The 24484-nt window shown below is 28.4% G+C and overlaps 3 protein-coding genes across 10 annotated transcripts; 1 reads left to right on the top strand and 2 right to left on the bottom strand.

Moving 5' to 3' along the window:
* Positions 1-2405: 2405 nt before the first annotated feature.
* On the bottom strand, positions 2406-4897 carry LOC137827830 (GCIP-interacting family protein). 4 transcript variants are annotated; one of them, XM_068634179.2, is made up of 6 exons: positions 4696-4897; positions 4329-4481; positions 3859-4073; positions 3530-3770; positions 2921-3057; positions 2406-2843 (listed from the first exon to the last, which is right to left on the bottom strand). In XM_068634179.2, the coding sequence occupies exons 2-6, from the start codon at positions 4450-4452 to the stop codon at positions 2616-2618; spliced, it is 945 nt and encodes a 314-aa protein (XP_068490280.1). In that variant the 5' UTR covers positions 4453-4481; positions 4696-4897; the 3' UTR covers positions 2406-2615. The 4 variants fall into 4 exon arrangements, with proteins under 4 accessions (XP_068490280.1, XP_068490281.1, XP_068490282.1 ...); XM_068634180.2 differs by having other exon boundaries at positions 4329-4478; XM_068634181.1 differs by having other exon boundaries at positions 4602-4844.
* Positions 4898-7087: 2190 nt separating this feature from the next.
* Positions 7088-10782, bottom strand: LOC137827822 (phospholipase-like protein (PEARLI 4) family protein). 3 transcript variants are annotated; one of them, XM_068634164.2, is made up of 6 exons: positions 10530-10782; positions 9998-10183; positions 9026-9172; positions 8235-8440; positions 8002-8092; positions 7088-7912 (listed from the first exon to the last, which is right to left on the bottom strand). In XM_068634164.2, exons 2-6 carry the CDS (start codon positions 10128-10130, stop codon positions 7254-7256), a joined length of 1236 nt encoding a protein of 411 aa, XP_068490265.1. In that variant the 5' UTR covers positions 10131-10183; positions 10530-10782; the 3' UTR covers positions 7088-7253. The 3 variants fall into 3 exon arrangements, with proteins under 3 accessions (XP_068490265.1, XP_068490263.1, XP_068490266.1); XM_068634162.1 differs by having other exon boundaries at positions 10365-10536; XM_068634165.1 differs by having other exon boundaries at positions 10425-10536.
* An 8818-nt stretch (positions 10783-19600) lies between these two features.
* AMS (basic helix-loop-helix (bHLH) DNA-binding superfamily protein) lies at positions 19601-24272 on the top strand. Of its 3 annotated transcripts, none has more exons than XM_068634711.2 (8): positions 19601-19885; positions 20782-20887; positions 20964-21146; positions 21239-21317; positions 21909-21977; positions 22092-22874; positions 23302-23478; positions 23928-24272. In XM_068634711.2, the coding sequence occupies exons 2-8, from the start codon at positions 20787-20789 to the stop codon at positions 24093-24095; spliced, it is 1560 nt and encodes a 519-aa protein (XP_068490812.1). In that variant the 5' UTR covers positions 19601-19885; positions 20782-20786; the 3' UTR covers positions 24096-24272. The 3 variants fall into 3 exon arrangements, with proteins under 3 accessions (XP_068490812.1, XP_068490811.1, XP_090161208.1); XM_068634710.2 differs by having other exon boundaries at positions 19675-19885; positions 20747-20887; XM_090305082.1 differs by having other exon boundaries at positions 19776-19885; positions 20662-20887.
* Positions 24273-24484: the final 212 nt, after the last annotated feature.

Here is a 24484-nt window from a genome sequence, read left to right as displayed (position 1 = left end):
TATAAATCCCACGTTAGGGAGTAGATAAATAGGTGATTTTATCGGGTAAATTCCCTATCTAGCACCATTTACACTTTTATTTCCCTAAATAGCACCCTTTTGCTTTTATTTCCCTATCTAGCACTCTTTTATTTTTTATTTCCCTATCTAGCACCATTTCAAAAATAAATAAATAATAATTTTTTTTTATAATTTTAATTTTGAATGCATTAAAAAGTAAGTATTTGTAATGTTTAAAATAGTTAGAAATATAATTAATGAATAAAGAAATGAGTTTTTACAAAATAAAAAAAATTAATAAATTAAAAATGTTTAGTTTAAAATTATTTTTTTTAAGAAGGAAGAAAATAAGAAATTAAACCCTACATGAACATAAAAGTTGAATCTATAAACATAATTTAATATTTTTTTATTATTATTGATGATGTAATTATGTTAATTTCAAGTAAAAAATATGTCCTCAGTAAAAAATACAGGACATAATTATAAAAAAAAACAAAGTCAATTAGTATTAATTAATAATGGACACAAATAATATTGAAGTGACTACCCTAAATGCAAAATCCTAAAAAAAAAACTAATGCAAATACTACACTTAATACTTAAAAATGAGACCAAAAAAACGCAAAAATAAATAAGTATAGAAAATAAAAACAACAATAATAAAATAAAAACAAAAAACAAAAATAAATAAACAATGACAGAAAAAAATAATAACTAAAAACATAAATATACAAGATATAAAAAAAAATAAAAAAATTCAAACAAGATAGATATAAGAGATATAAGACGATATTAAATAAGTAGATGTTGATCATAAAAAGAAAAATAAATGAAAGATGATAATTTATTTAATATTTTCTTCAATGGTACATTAAATAGTTTGTGCGAAATGAAACATAATTGATGACGAGAAGTCCACAATTCAATAATGTTGGGACATGTTCTTTTTGTGTGTCATGGTGTTTGACAATACGAACATTTTTTTTGTTCGATCATGTTGTTCTCTTATGTCCATATCAGTCCTTATTCGACTTGACTTAGGTCTTCCCTTTGAGGTTATTTTCATGTCGGGACTTGAGCATAGTATTTGACCAGTGTATGGAGGTCAATACTCTTCATTTATGAGTTCCATCAAATAGTCTTTCGTAACATGCGTAAATATCCGGGAGGAAAGAAAAATCTGTTGCAATGTTGTTGTTTTTATTTTCTATATTTATTTATTTTTACATTTTTCTTCTTCTCATTTTTAAGCATTAAGGGTAACAATTGCATTAGTTTTTTTTAGAATTTTGCATTTAGGGTAGATAGACACTTCAATATTATTTGTGTGTTCAATATTAATTAATACTAATTGACTTTGATTTTTTTTATAATTATGTCCTGTATTTTTTACTTGAAATTAACATGATTACATCATCAATAATAATAAAAATAAATATTAATTTATGTTTATAGATTTTCAACTTTTATATTGTTGTAGAGTTTAATTTTTTATTTTCTTCATTCTTAAAAAAAATTTAAACTAAACATTTTTTAATTTATTACTTTTTTTTGTAAAAACACATTTCTTTATTCATTAATTATATTTCTAACTATTTTAAACATTAAAAAATACTTATTTTTTAATGTATTCAAAATTAAAATTATCAAAAAAATATATAATTTATTATTTATTTATTTATGAATAGGGAAATAAAAAATAAAAGGGTGCTAGATAGGGAAATAAAAACAAAAGGGTGCTAGATAGGGAAATAAAAACAAAAAGGTGCTAGATAGGGAAATAAAAACAAAAGGGTGCTAGATGGGGAAATAAAAGTGTAAATGGTGCTAGATTGGGAATTAAACAAATTTTATTAGACATAGATATTTATATTTCTTTTTAATATAAACACTAACACACAAATACGAAAATACAAATAATCTTTAAAATGTAGAACACGAAAATAAGTATGTTTTAATTTTTATTAGTAAAAATATGTTTATTATGGTTGAGTCAAAAAAATTTATTCTTTATTTTTATAATTATATTAAAAATTTATACAATAAATTTGAGTTTTTTAAAAATTAATGTATTTTTTTTTAAAATGTATTAAAACAATATTGTTAGAAATCCAACAAATATTTTTTAAATTAAATATCTCACCCATACATGTTCTATTAGTGTCTTACGAATGTTAGTGTCCGATAAGGGTGTTTAAAAAACCGTGTCCGAGTCTAATAACTTTTAACTTCATTCGATTATAAACTAAGTAATCCATACAACATAACCTAATAAAATTTCATCATGTAATTCCAATCCATCTCATTCGTTCTTTCTGTCAATCCAACATCAAAACATAAATATTATGATCCCAACAGAAAGTATGAAGGAAGATACCTAACCCCAAACAAACACTCATATGTGAGGAGGTATAATTTCTCTTTAGAAACTGGGTATCACTAAGAAGAACGCAGGTCCCAAGCAAGCATGTACTAATTGAAGTTCAAAATGACTCCAGATGTGCATTGCACAGTATTAGACTATAATATTACATGATCAAAAGGCACTCTAAAAAGTACAATCCACCATTGAAACTTGTCAGTATCAGAACATTTTTGAATTCACTACATTTTTAGTCAGGCAATGCAGTTCCTCGCTCAAGATTATTTTTAATCTCCAGCGTGTATTTACCAAAGGCTCGCTCAATCTTCTTGTTGAAATGCTCATTACGGTCATTGATTGAGTCGATATCTTTCTCTTCATGAAACCGTCTTCTCCTGCTAAATGACTTGCGCTTCTCTTCCCTATCCTTTAGCTCCTGTACCATCCTGTCAACCTTCTGCTCTGAGATTTTTGGTGCCTAAAATGGAAGGAAAGAATGAATGGTGATAGAATGCAAAAGAATTGAAAAAATATATCAATGTTTAGGTAGTGCACCTTTCCATACTGGAGACTAGAAGCATCACGGTAGAACTCAAGATCAGCTTCTTTCATTCTATTATATTCTTCTACATCGACTTCAACATTCTTTGTCCGCTTTTTGTATGCATTGTACAGCGACTTCTGGTTGAAGACTGATAAAAAAATATTATTAGCTTCAATCACTACTCTTCTACAACACGAAATTTCCCTGGTATAATTTTTTAATCAATCACACACAGATAAGAAGACATCTATTTCTCGGAAGATAAAACTCTCCTTAGATCTCAAAAACCAAGAATGTAAATATCCAAAATTATATGTAGGAGCAGTGTTTTAAAAAATATCTACACAAATATTTTGCTGAACTTTTCTGACTAAGAAGTACTTTATGAACATTTCAACAATAGAATAACAACAACAATCGAACCTTTCCTTAATAGGATTTTAGCAATAGCTCATTTCTAAAAAAATTGTAAATCTAAACATACTCTTAAGTTAAGAACCAAGAAATGAGCCTTAAAAGTCATGTTTGAATATCTGAAATTTTTTGGAACTGCATTGAAGCTTACACACTAACAGAAGAGCACAACAATCTGAATTTATACAAAATAACATACTGCTTACCATCCCATCCGAATGGAGCAGGATCCTTCTCCCATTTCTTGTATTTTACTTCTGCTGCCTCCTGTGTGTCAAGCATAAATGCCTTTGTCATATCCAGTCCATTTGCATCAAGAAGTTTTCCAATCTTTTTCTTCCTATCCTCAAGCCACTTCTGTTTCGAAACACCCCTAGACTCGGTTGGAGCTTCCATCCTCTTCTTTTCAGCAGCTATTTCAATTTGATTACGTTTTTTTGCTTCGTGCTTCAAGGAAAACAAAACAACTATCTAAGGCTTTCTTGAAATAAATAAATTGTTTAAATTTTAAATAAGGGAGTTTTCACCCTATTACCATCTTGGCTCTCAACTCCATCCACTTTTTCTGCCTCCCAGAAAGTTTTGTGTAGTCAACCTCTACTTGCTCTGGTTCCTGTGCATCAGGCTGGTCGGAATCACTCTCGGTATTTTCTTCAAAAATGGGTCTGCCATCATGTATTTCCTCATCCGCGTGTTTCTCATCAGGGATGTCTTGCTTAGAGTCACTTCCACCACTAGCTTGTCCAACTTCTGATAGACATGGAAAACGATATGTAAATAAGGATAATTAAACCTAGCACTAGTATCATATAATCAAAAAATACAACATTTTTTTCAGTTACGAAAAAAAAAACATAATTAAACAACAAAAGTTCTGTAATCTTAGTCATCAACTTACCTACCACAGTGACCATTTACGGAAGAACAATGATCCATAGAGGAATTTAGATATAAACATAATCAAATCAATAGATAACTATACAATTAGCAGAGAGTAAAACTAACCAGATTGTCGTTGTTGCGACCTATTTTTGGCTTCAGCTATTACTCTAAAACAGTAATCACTACATTCATGAAAAGGGTTACTTGCATTCCGGCAATCGGGATGCACTGCTCGTTCTCCGGACATGTCGTCCACAGAATTTATCCCCTGATCTGCTGAGTTACGCATAGCAAGCAAACACGTTCGTGTCAAAACCCTTATGAAACCTCTTATGTCAAAAATTGAAAGCAACAAGTAGCGCAAACAGAAATTGGAATTGAAAGAACATAGATTACTGGTGAAAATCGAAATAGAAGAATCTGTTGTTGCTTAATGTTGAATTCGCACTTCGTAGAAAAACATTAAACCTAAGGGAAGAGAGATACGAACCTCAACTACAGAAGAAGAAGAAGAAGAAGAGTTGGGAATGGGATTCGGATTTGAGGATTTTATCTGTGGCAATTCAATCCCGCACCCAAAAGATTGGTAATTTATCTGTTTTTCTTTTTCTTAAAAAGTGTTTGGGATTAGGGTTTGTGTTATTCTCTTAATGCAATGTTCTAGGGAATAAAAAAAAATAAAATAGTATTGTGGATAGATTTTGCTATTATTCCTGATTTTATTTCGATTATTTGGCTATTATTCTTGATTTGATTCTCCTAAAAATCACCTCAAGTTGCTTTTTAACCAGTAAAATTATTCTACTGTCTAAAACTATTTCTTTTATCTTTATTTATATTTTTCAAATTTAAATTTAAAAAATATAAATCAAAAGAAATTCCTCTTAACTACCATCTTATTTTATTTAAATTTTATCTTTATCTTTATATTTTATTTTATTTGTTATTTTGTGAAAAATTTAAATTTTATATCTCAAAGAGTTTAAATTTAAAACTAAATATTTGCAAAATATTTTCAAAAGATATTTTTCATTTACGCTAATTTTTTTTTCATCTATACTAAAATTTAAAATTTAAAATTGTTTTATCTCTCGACTCCTCTATCAATTAGTCTTAATTATTTTATTTAAATTTTAAAAAATGTTTATAATTCTTAACTGTTTTTTTAATTATTTTGTTTAAATTCAAAAAAATTGTTCTGTACCTACCCTATCAATTAATTTATTTGAATTCAAAAATAAATTTATGTAACTACTCTATCAATTATTTTTTATAGATATTTTATTAAAATCTTAAAAAACTAATAACTACTCTATTAACTAAAAAAAATAACCAAAATAAAATATTGATATAAGATTAAATTAGAAAAAAAATTATTAGAAAAAAATTACATATACTTGAAAACATTTAAAGAGAAAAATTTCTTTATATATCTATGCCTATGTATAAAGGGGACTCTCTAAATTTCCTCAATTTTTTTCCTATTTTATCCTTATATCAATATTTATTTTATTTCATTATTATGTACATTGCATCATTTCTTATTTTTTTAAAATTTTAAAATTTTAAATTTTAAATTTTTAAAAAATTTCAAATTTTCAAACTTTAAAGTCTTTTTCAAACACTTCAAAAATTTTAATAAATATAAGTGTAATGTGTGAATAATAATTTGAGAATTGTGTGTTCTTACATATTTTGATATTATTATTTTGTAATCACTTTGGGAAATGTGAGAAGACCAAACTTTTGATTCAAGGAACTTCATTCAAGTAATGGTGAAGGAGAAAGTGGAAAAGGTAAATGACCTTTGCTACGAAGGTATAAGAGCATTACTTTACTATACACTAATAATTGTTTTGTATTTTTTTTTCACTTTTACTAATAATATAAATGTAATGTGTGAATAATAATATTATTTATTTAATTTTTCTATTAAATATAATTATATAAAAATAAAAAATGCGGATATACAGACACTCACGTGCCTGTGTTCCCGTAGTCTTTTATAAATAAAGTGGTAAAATGATATTTAGAAAGGAAAAATTAACACCTCTAATAATGACTCTTCCATTGAATGCTAGTGGTAAACAAATTTGTATATATTCATAACATCTACAAATTCCTAAAATACTTTTCAGAAATTGATTGAAAAGTGTTGGGAAATCTAGTCTGAAATTCCTCAAAAGAATCTTTCAGAATTCTTTTAAAAGTTTATATTATATATAAAAAAAAACACAGAAAAAACAAAACAAAAGTGCTACAGAAAAACAGTGAAAATAGAAAATACCCTTCAGCTTTCCAATTTCAGAAGACTTTTAAACATAGTCTAAAAGAAAAAGAAGAAAAGCAAAAGCCCTTTTCTCATTCTCACCAACCAAACATAAAAGTTTAGTATGAAAAATGGACAAAAAAAAAAAAGAAAACCCTTTCCTCATTCTCACCAACCAAACATAAAAAGTTAGTACGAAAAATAGACCAAAAAAAAAATAATAATAAAAATTAAAAAAAAAATAAATAATAATAATAATAAAAAAAAAATAAAAAATAAAAAAAATATATATATATATATATAAACTTTTCATATACAAGATCATCAACAAAAATGTAACTTAGAGTTATTTTTAGAAATCCCACATTAGAATATTTTATAATATATAAAATTTAGTAATAATATTTTATAATATATAAAATTTAGTAGTATATATGTGAATATAAACTTAATTTTATAATTGTAAAATTAAGTTAAATTAAAATCTACTTTAAGAATTATTTTGATATTATTGGATTATCCATAATATATAGTCACGCACACGCCCAGAATTGATAGAGGAGGTAATGATTTTGGGATATTTAGATAAAGTAAAAATAAATGGAAGTACAGCTTAAAAATGTGCACTTGTGAGTGCAATATGTGATCATATCAAACCTTGCCTAGTTTAAACATATACTTACTTCATGGGTTTATTCAGTTTCATATTCTACAATTTAAGCAATATCATCATAACTCTGTGGAGGAAATTGAAAGAGAAATTTGGGTAAACGGTTTGGTTACACTAGTTCATCTAGCAAGGATTTGCTATCTAAATTATCAACCTTGGATTTGAGTAACAAGATGTTCTTGTCCAAATGAGAAGACTTGAGCTCAAGCTCGCCCAATCGCTTTCTGATCTCTTCAATTTTTGTTCTGATATCAGTTACCTCTTGTTCTTTCTGAGCCAAACTTTCCAAGTTTGATTCTAGCTCTTTGTTCAGTGTTTCCACTTCACGGTCAGAGTTAGCCTTTGCCATTTCTGCTATGTGGTGTTCATCCATGAGTTCAATGCTTTCACCAATTTCATCAACTATGCTGCGCAACCACGCCACACGAAGCTGCGCAGATTCCACATCCTTAATAATGGCCAACAGTTCCTTGATTTTAGACTTTGTCAACTCAATCATTGGAGTAGATTGCAGCTCTTGGACCACAAAGCACACACACTCCACATAATATGATCGCATCACAACTGATTCCAAGTGGCAGCTTGCTCCAATATCTCCATACTTTTCAAAGATGGATCTCAGAATGGGAGCAAAGCTTTCTTTCACATGGTATTTTCCGACCGGTACACGTGCCTCCGAAACCACGGACTCGGTCTCCTCGCCATCACTGTCTTCATTCCCAGAGAAGCAAAATTTCATGGACCCACCTTCTGATTTAGTAAATGCTCCTATTAGATGATAAAACAGTTAAAACTGATGTAAGGTAATTACAACTGAAAAACTAAAATATTATGAGATCATTTTTATCATCTAATACCTCCCATGTCATCAACAGAGGTGATTGGAACAACTTTTGGTGAAGCATTTTTGTCCCCATTCTGCTTTGATTGGACCTTGTTGTTGGTAGGCTTTCAAAGAAACAAGGACAAGAGACAAGTCAACTATATGTGCTTATTTGGTTTGCTTGTTGTATTAGGCCATAAAATAGAGAGAAATTTTGACTGAAGAGATGTGAGGTTTGACCAAAAAGGAGAAAAGAGAGGCCACTACCATGACATGTATTTCTCCAGAAACCGGTATTAGCTCGCTGCTTTTTGGCTCCCCCTTTGTCTGTTCAGAATAACTTGATAATGGTGATGAAGCATCAGATAGATAAATAGCACCAATTTTTGAGGGTGGAACACTGTCAAGAACTGGGAGTTCTGGCTTATTATAACCAACCTTCTTTCTCGTGTCGAAGTTTAATGACATGGTACCTGCGATTTAAGAGAACTCGGAATAGCAGTAAGAAACATATTGAAAGTGGAAGACCAAAGGTACACCATGATCTGTTTAACAACCTTTGACTAGTCAAACAAATTCAGCAGGCAAACATTGCAAGGAAGCTAGTGATTTTCTTAACAACCATTCAAAGTTGAATCATATATAAATAATATGATGGTGGACTGAAGCGAGTGGTCCATTTCATATTATAATATGTAATCAATGTCTATATTATCCTTATAGCATGAATGGCATTAACTATATATTTCTGAACTAGACACACACACCAATTACACATATAGTGCAGGTTCATACAATGGACTGTGTAATATTTAAATTGTAAAAAGTGAAATTGCAACTCTTTTCATATGGAGTGTATGTAAGATACAATTTTTTAGAGTTTAGGATTTAGGGTTTAAATAAGATAAATGGACAAATCCTGCTTTAAAATTATCTGAGCACAGAAATTCAACACAAGACACAATTTACAAGCTACTTAACAGATTAAAATGAGAAAATTTTCACCAAAATTTATGTTACAGAAATCCTTAAATGGCAGATAAGAAATGGAGGAAAACCTGGATCTGCCCCAGACATTCTTTTTTGGCAGTAATCATCACAGACATGGTACGGATTAGATGCTTTAGAGCAACCTGAGGAGGGTCTGCGTTTTCCTTCATTCACCTTTTTGCCAAGTTCACCATCTGTAACACTTCTGCGATAATCTACGGAAAAAAAAAGAAAGACATTGGCAACTGGGCACTCTCAAATATATACTGCTTAAATTGAAGTGTTCTACAAATATAAACAACTTTTACACTATCAATGTACTTAAGTTAAATTTTTAAAGCTATTGATTTTTTGCACACTCAGTATAAGGTTTCAAACAAAGTTGATGCATATAAACAAGTCAAAACAGCCTCAGCAAACAATCACAAATGCCCATAAAGGGAGCAAGAAAAACAGGCATACAGAACAGGAACATATAGCAGTAAGCAGTTAGTAGGATTCAAATCACTCAATTTTTCAACCATTCCTTGCATTATTAAGGATTTAAAATTTGAATGCAGATTTGTTGAAATAAAACATGAGTATCAGACGGTTTTGAGTTGTTGAATGTATCAATGAACGGGAAACAGAATGCAAGGAACAAGGATACTATGATCAAGGATGTGTGCTCCACGATATGATCAAGGATACTATGCCAAAATCAAGATAAATCTCATTCTTTCTTCTCCTTTTCTTCACCCTTCATCACCATAGAGGCGAAATGAGGTGAAAAAACATGATGGAGACTACAATTTAAAACCTTGACCAGAATCAGGATCCTTTTTTTATAGGTGAGAGTAAAGGGGACATCATCCAAACAAAACAGTTCACTGGATGAGACAAGAGAAGTGATTTTTTTTTTAAAAATTGTTAAAAAGAATGCCACAAGCCAAATTCCAAAACTTGTGCAAGTTATATCTATTTGAAAAAAGATCAGATTGAAGCCCAAAACACAGCAGTTGATGAGAAAAGTTGAGGAAACAGGAGAATAAAAAACTGACCAGAACTCTTTTTATTCTTAGTTGACTTGCCAGGCTTAGTTTCCTTGATCCTTTGCAAGCAAGCCTCGGTGCATTCATGGTAGGGATTAGGAGCATAAACACAATCTTGTATAACTCTTCTGTTCTGAGCCATCTCCTTCCGAGTCTCCTCTGCCTCACCTTTCGTATCAACCGATCGCACTGTGACTGTTCCATCCACCAATCAAAACTCAATTAACCACACCTCATGCAAATATGTCGAATTAAAATCCTAATCAATAGGGAAAACCAAATCCTCAGCAGAACACAAACAACATATCTAAAAGATCTCATAAAAAAAAATCAGAACAACACCCATGTATGTTTTTAAAGGTTGTATTGCACGTACAGCAGAAGGAGACACCCATGAAAGAGAAAAAAGAAACAGAGAGAAGGAACAGAGGAAAACCGAAGAATAGATAAGGATTGAAAAGGCAGAGACAGGTAGAAACGAAAGACAGAGACAGAGACAGCGTTGTTGGAAAGTTTAAGGAGTAGGTGCAAGCAACCTTACCCGAATCCGAAATGAAGAACAGTGAGAAAGATCAGTTTTTTGTGTGTTGTTTGGTGGAAGAAGCGTTGGTTTTTGACCATGCGGGGGTGGCATTAGAATTAGAGAAGCTTTTTGAAAGTCTTCTTTGAAGAAAATAAAAAAGAAAAAGGAGAATAAAAATGTGGAGAGAAGCATGCAAATGCGAAACCAGTTTCGATTTGAACGCTGACATGACAGAGAAGAAACACAAGTGTTTGAAATTTTGTCAAACATCTAGAAACTCACGTGCCGTGCCGCTTTGTACGTGTGAAAATGTTTACTTCTCTTTCATCACAGATCTTCTTTATAAATTAATTATTACAAGTGTACACTGCTTTTTATTCATACATAATAACAATTAAATTTTATTTTTTATCATTTCCTATTATCTCCATTTTTTCAACTTTTATAATACTAATTAAATAAAAAATAAAAAAAATAAAAAATGTAATTACTTTTATTGTTGTTTCCGAGGAACTACGTGGGCCCTCTTGAGAAGACAACTTCCTAAGTCAGGTTCTGCTGCCGTCATCAGCGACCGTGGAAATTGAACATTTGAGACTATTAATTTAATTTAATTAAAATAATTATATATTATTTAATACTAAACTAGCACATATACGAACTGATGCGTATAATTTTAAAATGTAGAAAACGATGATACGGATCTATATATTATATAATTTTGAATTATATAAATTGAAAATAAATATTTATGTTTAAAAGTATGTTTCAGATTCTTTTGGAAGTAGAAAGATATTTTTTATCAGTGGTTCAAAAAAATTTGTTTCTTATTTTTAATCATAATAAAAATTTATACAATAAATTTTATTTTTTATAAAATTATTGTATTTATACCTTTTAAAATTATGTTAAAACCGTGCTAAAATTTTCAAAAATCAAACAAATATTTTTGAAATTGAACACTTTACTGATGAGTGTCTTACGAGTGTCGATACCGATGTATGACACGGATACACCCATTTTGGAGAAGTGTCCGAGCCTCATTTACTAAACTACTTTTTTTTATATTATGTAATATTTTGTTTAACTATTCAACAATAAATATAGTTTTAAAATAATATTAATGGAGCATGTGATGTTTTTTAGAAAGGTGTCACTTAATTAAGTAGATAAGTGAGACATTATTACAGAAGTAACCTAACCTAACACTGTTTTGTTTATTAATTTGAAAATATTTAATTAAAATAGAATTGATCGCTTTCAATAAAATCTTTATAAAAATATAAAAAATAATGAAGAAACTTGTTCACCAGCTTTTGCTGTTGGATGTGATGCTGCCAACAACCCCCAAACTCACTCACATGCCTCCTTCCACCACCTCCTACTTACTCATACATTTGATTAATTGCCACACATAATATTTCATTTCAAAGTTATATATATAAATATATATATATATATATTTTTTTTTTCTGTTTATGATGAAAGACTATCAAAGTCCAATAATTAGGTTAAAATTTTAAAAATATATTTAGTAAATTTAGTAACCGAAATAAAAATAACACTGTAAATAAATGATTTATTTAATAGATAAATAGATTATTTTTATCTGATTTTAATTTTATCATCGAAGTTTGTTGTAGATATACAAACCCAACTGAAAGTGAGTCTGTATTAGTAGCCGAGAAACTTAAGAAGAAATCAAATCAGTTAATTCAATAATCGAAAACCCAAATAAGATAAAAAATAAAATAAAAAAGTTAATTATTTATAAAACCACATAAAAAGAAGCTAAATTATAGTTAAAATGAAAGAATTATATTGATACAAAAGTAAGAAAATATATAATATTAAAGAGTAGGAAAAAGTTCGAGAATTAGGTTGTTAACAACATGAAGTTACTATTTTTTTCCTTTCCCTCCCACTTTGGTGGACCCAATTTATGACTTTTTTTTAGCCTAAATTGTGAATTTTGGTACGTTTCTTCATCCTTCTTATTAATTAAGAATTTGAGTTTCGAAAAATTGCTTCCAATTCCCTCCTGTTGTGGCGGTATATCCTCCAAAATATTATATTTAGAATTTTCATAAGCTGTTCTTTTTATAATTATTAAAAATTCTATATCAAATAAAGATTAATATATTTTATAATATATAGTAAATATAAATTTCATTTTATAAATAAATTTATAAAATTAAACTTAAAATTAAATTAAACTTAAATTTTACATCCTAATCTTAATAATAATGTAAGCATATATCTCATTAAAAATTCAATTAAAAAAAATATTTAAACATACTCATAGTCCTTACTTTTTTGTGATTGAAATTATTTAATTTAAGATTTAGAAGTATGTGTAAAATTGAAATCTAAATAATTCATTAAACTCATTATTTTTAAATGTATTTCGTTAGTTTTAAACTTAACTCCAAATTTAAACTTTAAAGTTTTTTTTTAATTGTATAAAAAAAAACTCGATTTTTTTAATCAAAGTAGTTGAAGGTTCAAATTCTTACGGTGTATAAAGACAAATTTTGTTAGGAAGAGACAACTTAATTTTTTTGAGATTCTTCACATCCCTTAAAAAATAATTTTCATATATAGTATTGACAATCGCATGTGCATTATAAATACAGTGTAAACTATAATAACTTTTTATTATGAAGAAAAAAAGGGAATGAAGATTAACAATAGTTATGATATTGAATTTAGAAAAAAAAAGTAATAAAATTATATAACTACCATGTTCACCTTTATTTTAAGTTTAATTCAACTATCGAAACTCTAATTATATATATATATACTACAAGAAAAGAAAATTATGAAATATAAACTAATTTTAGAGACAAAAAATAATTAGTTGATATACTGACTAAATTGAAGACCATTTTAGGGACTAAATAAATTTTTGGTTTCTAAATTAGTTTCTATTATTGTTAAATGGTTTTTAAATTGATATCTAATTAACAACTAAGATTTTTGCTACCAAATTTGGAATATGTTAATGTAGGTCGGATCAACGCGACAATAAATGCTATCCGACTTGGTAATTAAAACCTTGGTAACTAATTAGATACAAATTTAGAAACTATTTCACAATAATATAAAATAATTTAGAAACCAATTCTTTTTTTAATTTCTAAAATGGTCTCTAATTTAATTATTATTGATCTCTAAATATTAGTTTATATATATATATTTATTTATTTATGAAGTAAAATTTTTACTATCGAAAGATTTTAATCTCTATTTTAATTTTAAGTTGAAAAATCATCAACTTATAAACTTGTTCACTCAACATAAGTTCCTTATATATAGTTAAAGCATCACTTTCATCTTTCTATTTGTGTCCTTTCATATAAAAAAAGTCATTGAACATTAATATGCCACCCACCCATTACAATGGATAACTTCATTCTACTTCTAATATTTAAGATGAGTTGATTTTAAAGAAATTTGCAACAAAAACATTTAATTTGCATGACCAAGTAGTTTCATTGTTCTACACATGATACCATTTTTGTGTTTCCCATCTTCATTGTATATAGCATGGTTAAAACTATCATATTCAGAACATTTTTTTAAAAATTTGAGTCCCTTGACCTTTTGACCTTGATCAAACTATGATGCTATATATGGACATGTGTGACCTAATTATTGACTCAATTATTAAAAACTTATTTATTGCAGCAATTTGTAGTTGGGCAATGGCATTTTCTCTCATTGGCCTGCATAATATATAGAGCAGATCTCATTCCAAATGTATGCACAAGAATAATCTTTTCTTATGTTAATTATTACTTTGTTTTTTATAACTTTTTTTTAAGTTCTTTGTTAGGGACATATAAGATGTATGTTATGTTTGGTCACTACAATCAAACCACCAATCACCTGTTTTTTACATGCAACAAAGTCTCTTACTGTAAACAAATAAACAAGAGGAAGTTCTCAATCACATAACCTAGTTATCTATAATATGCAATATCATAGATTTGTTCAACAAAACTTTTCTTTATCACTTCATAAAATCACTAAATAGAAACTAGTTTTACATCAAAATTAATTAGTCACTTTATTAATTAAATTAGATATACTTTAGACACTAAAAAAAATTATTGGTATCTAAAGTAGTTTATAAAATTAGAAAATAATTTTTAAATTAATCTAATTAGTTACCAAGGTTTTAGCTACCAACTACTTTAAATTCTAAAATTGGTGGCTAAAACATTGGTAGCTAATTAGTTTATTAAATACCAATTTAAAAACTATTTCATAAATTTATAAACTACTTTAAATACCAATAATTTTTTAGTTTCTAAAATAGTATATATTTTAATTATTATAAGGACTAATAATTTTTTGTTTATAAAATTAATTTTTATTTAATAATTTTAAGTAGTGCTTGTTTAACCAAATACTTATTTATAATAATGTTACTCTAAGAATAATTTTTTAGTTTCTAAAATAGTATATATTTTAATTATTATAAGGACTAATAATTTTTTGTTTATAAAATTAATTTTTATTTAATAATTTTAAATAGTGCTTGTTTAACCAAATACTTATTTATAATAATGTTACTCTAAGAATGAGATGTTTTGTTATAAAAATTTAAGGAAAACTCTATTACATAGGAATGTTGATTTTTGGTTAGGAAACACAAAAAGAAATGTATTGGTAATTCTTCTCTATTCTTATGTACATGAGTCGCAACATATCAAATATTTCATTTATATAATTTTTTTCTATGATAAAAAATGGTTATGTTATTCTTAATATATCACCTTTATGCTACGTGACTGTTTTTTCCAATAGGGAGTAATATGCATGAACTTCTCTAGTGTGACTAAAAGAGGAAAATAATGATAAAAAAAAAAACATCAAACACAAACTTCTCCAAAAACCTATTAAATATAGATGTGAGTTTTTAATGGATGTGAAATTGTTGATTTAAGTAATACTTTATACCTCTTAACATTTAGAATTAGAGTTATATTGTAACGGACGAAATGGTCCTAGAACGCACTGGTATTTAGTACCAACCGAACGATATAAGATATAAGAAAGTATTAAAAAAAAGTGTATTAAGTAATATTAAAATCGTATAAAAAATTAGGTAATATAACGTTAATCACGAAATACATTTTATTCTAGGTCTAATAGGAAAGTGAAATGACTTAATCCTATAAATAGTCACATTAATCAAGAAAATACTATTACAATATTTATTGTGATTATCTACCAAATACTTTACTTTGAATGTCGAAGAACCTTTTCCATGTGCATTTTCAATTAAGAGTCGAAGCTCAAGCACTATTTGAGAAATAAAAGGGAGAGAAGAGATCATGCAATGATAATTTTTTTTCAACCGGGAGAAGATAAATATCACCTTTCTAACTTTTAATAATTGTATTTTCCTCTTTTAAAACAAAAATATCTAGAGTATTATTTATTTTGCATTTAATTACTTTATAATATTTACCTCTTACTTTGATGCAAAAGAAAAAATCATTTAAAATAAAGTTTAATATACAAATTTATGTAAACAATCCAAACTCAATTTTACATGGTTTTCAAAATTTAAATTAATAGCACTTAATCATATATTAGAGATCTAATATTGATTTGGTTAAAGACATAACAAAAATATAATATACATAAGAAAAATATAAAAGTGATGACACTCATCTTAAAGTCCTTGGCATCCTAGGAACCACAATTTATTTGTGGCCATTCTCTAAGGAATTCTTTGGCAAAGAAAGTGGTCAAAAGAAAAAAAATATGTAGAAATGGGACCATTCGTATTGCATACGTGTCAATCTAAAGTCTTCACCCAAATATTTATTAAATATTTTATAATCTTATGTCACTTTCTTTCTCTACAAATTACTATCACATTTTTTCATGACGTAAAACGAAATTTCGTAACGTAACGTAACGTGATTTCTTAAATCAACATAATTAATGAGATAAAGGAATATTTCCCTTCAAACATTCTAAAGAAATATACAATGGGGATGAATATTCCACATGTGGAATTGGGAAATGAAAATACATTGGACATATTATACTTTTCGTAATTGTAATCTTTCAATTTAATAATTAAATAAATATTAATGTGTTAGTAATTATTTGTATTATTTTTAAGTATTTAGTATATTTTATTTGTGGTATTTATTTTATAACACTACAAGAAAATTATGAAATAAAAATTAATTTTAGAGACAAAAAGTAATTAATTGCTATAGTGACTAAATTAGAGACCATTTTAGAAACTAAAAAAATTATTGGTTTCTAAATTAGTTTATATTATTATTAAATGGTTTCTAAATTGGTAACTAATTAGCTATCAAGATTTTTGCTACCAAATTTAGAATCTAAACAATTTGTAGTTAAAAACTTGGTAGCTACTTAGATACCAATTCATAAACTATTTAACATTAATAGAAACTAATTTAGAAATCAATAAAATTTTTAGTCTCTAAAATGTCTTTACAAATTTACATACCAATTTAGAAACTATTTAAAGTTAATAGAGACTAATTTAGAAACCAATAAAATTTTTAGTCTCTAAAATGGTTTTTAATTTCGTAACTATCGCAATTAATTATTTTTTGTCTCTAAAATTAATTTTTATTTCATGATTTTCTTGTAGTGTTATAAAATAAATACCACAAATAAATCATGATTTTTATTTCATGATTTTTTTGTAATTTTTTGTCTAAAATTAACTATTTAATTTGTATTTCATGATTTTCTTGTAGTGTAAAAAAATACGATTTAGTCGAAGGATAGTCTAAAAATTTAGGGTTTTATAAAAATGGTTACCACCTTTAGCATTATTAATCTGTTCTCTCTTTTATCTCTTAATTACTTTCTCTTTATCATTATTTAAAATTGTGACTTCTCTTAATTTTTTTGGGATCTCAAAATTAAACTTTGAAACTGTTAAAGTCTCATTCCATCATGCAATGCGATTTCTAGAATTTGTTAGTAATTTTATTATTTTTTTCAGACTTGTCTCCCATTTAATTTTATCGTTAATCGGTTCATTCAATAAATTTTTATCATAATTTGAAATTACGTTGTAAACATTTATAAACTTATCTAAAATATGATCATTCTTATTATCTTAATAATGGCATCTTGTTTCAAAAATCAAAAGTCATTAAAGAAATTTTAACAATTGAATCAAAATTAAGTTTTGTAATTAATTTTTTAAAAATGTTTAGTTATTTACCGCATCCATGTTATAAAATAATATTAACTATTCTTATATCGTATGTTGAATTAATGATTTTTTAAAATTAAAATTGTTAAAATCTTATTTGAGATATATTATTCAACAAAATATATAAAACAGTGTTATACTTTTGTTTTATTAAATTTTTTTAAATCTTGATTGTGAAATAGTTATTGATAGTTTTCAAGCACCAATCTCATGTTCAATCTGTGCATCAATCTAATACTAAAAGAAAATTCATGCATTTCAAATAGCCAGTTTGACTCCAATTGAGCATATACACTGAAAATCTTCAAAAACTGGAAGTATATGTCAGAATTACTTCCTGCTTTTTTTGTTTTTGTTTTTATTTTGTACACTTTTTAACATTAATTAAATTGAGTGATGATACATGAATACATCTGATAATGTGACCTATAATATATTATTTTTATTATTTAATATATAATACAAAAACCAGATTTTTTTTAACCAGTGTTAAATGAGTATTTTTCCAATTAAATTATGGGTTATTATATTTATGCTCCTTGATGTTCTTCATTTTATTTTGCTTATTTTCTTTTAGTTTTCATCACTGTTAAGATTACCCGTTTCTATTTTTTTTTTCAGATTGAGTTAAAATAAACACTGATGATACTGTTAGGGGTTCTCCTGATCTTGCTACTTACGGTGGTATTTTATGTGGGAGTATAAGAGAATTTATCAGTGGTTCCTATGTTTTCCTTGATGTTAAAACTGTTTTGGTTTCTGAATTTTATGAAGTTATACATGCTATTGAACAAACTCAAAATATGAGTGTTATTAGTTCATGACTTGAATGTGATTCTGCCTTGGTTTGTGTTGCATTTAATGTTAGGACTAATGTTTCTTGGATGCTTTGTAATATGTGAAACACTTGTCTTGTCTTAACTATTGTGAAAAAATCAAGTTTAAGGTTTCTCACATTTTTTTCGTGAAGGGAATGCATGTATTGATAATTGTTAACTCAAGTTTTATTCATAAAGAATATTTTCATTGGTATAATAGACTTTCATCTAGTTTTTTCTCAGAATTCTTTACTAATAAATATAGATTATTTATGTACTGTTTTATTAACGTATGAGTTTTTTGGTCGTCCCCACATTTTCTTATATTTCTTTTCTTTATCCTTTTAATAATATTTTTTTCATGTGGTGACAAATGATTGTTGTTACTTGAAGTATTAACCTACACTACAAGAAAATAATGAAATAGAAACCAATTTTAAAGACAAAAAATAATTAGTTGTTATAGTTACTAAATTAGAAACCGTGTTTTAGAGACTAAAATAAGGTTTGGTTTCTAAATTAGTTTCTATTATTGTTAAATGGTTTCTAAAATGGTTTTTAATTTAGTTATTAAAACAACTAATTATTTTTAGTTTCTAAAATTGGTTTCTATTTTATGATTTTTTTTTATAGTACTAGCCGAGATGTTAAATAGTGATGCCTAACATGAGAATATAAGTTTTTTTTTAAAAAAAAAATTACCCATTTCTCTTTTCATCACTCTACAATATATTTAAGTTTTCATCAGTGCCTTATTCATGAGTGTAACTTTATTGATGTATAAAATCAAGGGTTGATGTCTAAAATAAACTTAATACTTGATTATGGATAATGAAGTGCATAATTGTTTTTAGAAATGCAGTTTCCTTTTGTGGTTAAGATTGAGTAGAGTAGTTGAGGGTTTGAGAGAATATAGTATTCCAAAGGAATGAAAAAGTTTAGCTAAGGTAGTTAAGGTTTTGTACGCCATCTTGATCATGCAATATGCTCCTGCCACCATCACCAACTCATCATATCTTTCAATTTTCTTTCCTCATTTCTCGTTTCTCTTCCTTAACCGAACACAAAGCAAAAGAACTATTTCATTGCAAATCTCTCTCTCTCTCTCTCTCATTCACCCTCTGCACTTCACCTACCATAGTAACAGCCACTCTCCAATATACATATATAAAAACATATTGTTATGAAATAAAGAAGGAAAGGACCAGGTGTGTTGTGCTTTCAATGCTGTGTGCATCTTCCTTTTCTTCCTACATTCACACAAGGAACTTTGCTTCTCATCTTGCTTTGCTGAGATGGATATCATTCAGATTCATGGCATCATGGTGCAGTTAACTGTTGCTATCAACTAAGTTTGTATATGGATACTACTTTTTGTTTCTTCTTCAGTTTTGCTCTTGCTTTCTTCATTTTAGTCAAAGGATCAAGTAACCATAGCCACTTTCTTGATTTCTTGCTTTCTGGTTTGTATGAAGTTTGTCAGAATATTTTAGAAGGATTCAGTTTTGAGTAGAGGGACTATAATGGTGTTAGATTTAATACTTGATAATTATGTGTATGAAATGTTAGTTTTAAGATTTTTGTTTGAGTAATTGGAGAGAGATAGTCTTAAGTAGATTTTTTTATAAAAATTAATGTATCTATAAAATATCTCTTATTTATTTATTCGTTTTTGTTGATAAGAAAAAGTTGTAATCACTTTGCTTTTTAAAACTAAAACTGGAATTTTTACTATCATCATGTAGGTTTATATATCTCATTCCTTTTCTATTTATGTGGGGTATCTACGTGGATGCATGTGGGTGTTTAAACTATATATATATATATGCATGAAAACTTGAAGGGAACAAATCTTAACCATAAAATTTCAATGGATGATTCATTTAAAATCATTTTGAAAATGAACACGATGTAATATTAGAGGGTTAGTTTTGAGTCGGTAGAAAGGTGTTGTGTTGTAAAGTTTTCTCAGATTTTTTTTATATGGATTGTATCATTCTGAAGTGATGAAATCTTCTCAACTCCAATGATGGTGTCACTAGATATGCATATATCACATTATCATATAATTAAAACATACTTATTTTTTTTTTGTCTGTAGGAAAAACATAGTGCATAAGACATATGTCAATTCGACATCTGACGAACTTTGTTGATTGGTTTGGAACCTGGCTTGTGTCGGGTAGCAAGAGGTTCTCAGCATCAATTGGCACTTTTGCAGGTGACATGAACATCATCATGCAAACCTTGGTGGAAAGACTAAGATCCCTGGTGGGTTTGAACGGATGGGACTATTGTATCTACTGGAAATTGAGTGAAGACGAAAGGTTACACATAATTTTATCTGATTCTTCTTCTTCTTTTATGTTTCTCTTCTTGTGTTCAATTGTGATGCTTGCATAGGTTTCTGGAGTGGTCGGGTTGCTGTTGTGGTGGCACTGAAAGCAGCCAAAATGGTGGGGAAGAACATCTTTTTCCTGTGTCTTCTGTGGTTTCATGCAGGGACACCACTTATCCACACCCCAGAACAAAGTCCTGTGATCTTCTTTCACAACTTTCCACTTCCATACCCATAGATAATTCTGGGTCTGTATATATATATATTTTCTGGTCATGAAATTACAGTACTTTCTCTATCTTGCTGTTTGTATTCTTACTCAGTATACCACAATCAACAGGATTCATACACAGACCCTATTATCAAACCAACCCACTTGGGTCAACTATTCCAATAGCTTGGATCCCACCATTTTGGATGTAAGTCAACTTTTTATGTTTTTATTTTATTTTCACTTCATCTGTGGTATAACAAATGAATTTCAATATATATATATATATATATATATATATATATATTATGGTAATAAAGGACATAGATACAAAATAAAGGAATGCGTGTACTGATAAGTTGACTAATTGATTATTCATTTATAGATAATCATTTAATTGGTATAATAGACTCTCATCTAGTCTGTTTTTAGATTTTTTTTATGAATAGGTATAGTCTACCTATGAGTATCGTCTTTTTTTAACATGTAGATTTTGGTCTAGTGCCTCCATATTTTTATAATAATACTTTTTTTCATGTGATAACAAATAATTATTGTTATTTAAGGTGTCAACCTAACAAAAATGTCAAATTGCATATTGATATGTAACATAAAAACTTTTATAAAAAAAAAATACATGAATACAAAGTTTTTAAAATGAAACTAATATTGAAATTCATTGTTTAAATCTAAATAAGAAATAGATTAGAAGAAATATTCATTCTTATATTTTTTTTCCTTTCCTTCTAATTTTTTTTTCATCTCTATTCTAATATATAGAAAAAAAAATATTTTGCAGGAAACAATGGGGACCCAGGTTTTGATTTCAGCACCAGGTGGACTAGTTGAGCTGTTTGTAACCAAACAAGTACTGTCATATATAACTTACAAGTTCTTCTATAATTAGATTAAACTTTTTCTCTCTTTTTATATATATCTATATATTTATGTGTATGTATATATATTATATGCAATGCAACAGGTGCATGAAGACCATGAAGTGATAGATTTTGTGACAAACCAGTGCATTGAAGCGGTGAACCACTCAATGAGCTACATTGAGAACTTGCAACCAAACCCACTTTTGGGCGATGAAAACGAAGGAAACAATAGCAGGAACACTCACTTCCACCCTTCAGAACATGTGATCACCATGTGCAGTTCTCCACTGAACTTGATGCAGCAGTTCAACTACAACCAGCAGAACAGAGTGAAGAGCGATGGGTTTTCTGAAGAGTCTTTGGAGGCAAAAGAGAAGCAGCAGCAGGAGGAGGAGAAGGAGCTGGTGAAGGGTCGATCAGATTCAATGTCGGATTGCAGTGAGCAGAACGAGGAAGAGGAAGAGGGAAAGTACAGGAGGAGGAATGGGAAAGGGAACCAGTCCAAGAACCTCATGGCTGAGAGGAAGAGGAGGAAGAAGCTGAATGACAGGTTATACAAGCTTCGTTCTTTGGTTCCAAGGATCTCTAAGTTGGATAGGGCCTCTATCCTTGGAGATGCCATTGAATATGTTAAGGATTTGCAGAAGCAAGTGAAGGAGCTTCAAGATGAGCTTGAGGAGAATGCAGACACTGAAAGCAACTGCATCAATGGGAATAATGATAACAATAATAATCAATATGTGGGTGTTGGTGAACTGTGTCCAAATCATGAACATGCTAAGTCCCAATCTGGGTTGCATGTGGGCACATCAGGGAATGGCTATGTGTCCAAACAAAAGCAGGAAGATGCAGCTCTCATTGACAAGCAAACCCAGCAGATGGAGGTACCTAAAGTATATAACCTCTCGATTGTTTTTTTATCGACAAGAAAAAATAAATAAATAAAAACCACTTCAGAGAGGTGTTCCAACCCTTATACATTTTTAACATAGAGTCCACAAATGTCCAAACAAAAACATCAGTCTTTATGTCTGTCTCTCAGGAGAAAGAAACACCTACCTAACCTAAAACAAATCAATTGTTTTTAATGGAAAATATGAAAACCTAACTCAATTGTTTGAATGAAATTCTTACTTATACTTGATCATGACTAATCTTTACATGGTAAGTCAAGTACTTTTTTTTTTTTAATTTACAAGCAAAAGATGTGATAGTTCTATGTTATGAAGATGTGATAGTTCTAAACCATACATGTATTAGGAATGGTGTTGTGTTTTGAATTTGATTGTAACATTTTGCGTACATTTGCAGCCGCAAGTGGAAGTGGCTCTGATAGATGGGAATGAGTATTTTGTGAAGGTATTCTGTGAACACAGGCCTGGTGGGTTTGTGAGATTGATGGAGTCCTTCAACACCATTGGCATGGATGTAGTGCATGCCACGGTAACAAGCCACAAGGGTCTCGTTTCAAATGTTTTTGAAGTGGAGGTAACTTATATGCTTTCTTGTATCAAGAATCTTATTTTTACTCGACCTCATAAAGTCCGTTTATCAGGTGAAGTTTGTACTCACTTTATAAACTATGAAATGCACACATATTATGACAACATATTATGAGTGATCTGATAACAGTTCGTTAGCGGATGACATGATAAATCCAACAAACACTTGTTAAGTTTGGAATGACTCTGATACTATATTAAGAAGTGAACTTTAAACTTAACTCAATCTCATAAAACCGATTTATGAGATAAAGTTTGCACCCACTTTATATATTATGAAATGTTTTAATCTTTAATCGATGTAGGATCTTCAATAGTTGTTTTTCTTTCTAGTGCATGATTGTTGTAAAGTATGAATCCTTGTATCATGTCCTCTCATTATATAAGCATATTGAGCTGAAAAATTGATTATTAGTGTGTTTTTGAGTGTTGCAGAAAAAGGACAGTGAAAGTGTTGAAGCTGAAGATGTAAGAGAGTCGCTGCTGGAGCTTACGAGGAACCGTTACAGAGGATGGAGCCATGAGGTGACAGCAAATTCTGAGAATGGTGTGGGAAGGGATCAACACCAGATAGCTGCATATCCCCACCATTTTCATACTTAACTTTTTATATTAAGTCTTTTCTCATAAACTTTCTTATTACAATTTTAATAAACCTTCCATGAATAATAATGATGCAAGCTTCGTATAAACTTAGATTCTGAAGCAAAACTAATCACTGTATTAGAATATAAGCACAACGAAAGTATATGTATGACTAAAGACTTTTTACATGATCAATTGTGTTTTATTACAAATAAAATTTAAACAAAATTTAAACATGGATGATGATAGTGCGAGTATTCTCATATTGTAATTTATATAATTCATTATATAATATATAGATTCATGTATTATATTTCTGTCCTATATTTTAAAAATTATACATATTTCTATATCCATATTTGTATTGTATCAATATTCATGTATGTATCGTATCAGTGTCTGTGTCG

This window comes from Phaseolus vulgaris, chromosome 7 (assembly GCF_051622355.1).
Source record: "Phaseolus vulgaris cultivar YP4 chromosome 7, ASM5162235v1, whole genome shotgun sequence".
Taxonomy (NCBI): Eukaryota; Viridiplantae; Streptophyta; class Magnoliopsida; order Fabales; family Fabaceae; genus Phaseolus; species Phaseolus vulgaris.
This window is presented reverse-complemented; position numbering and strand designations above follow the sequence as displayed.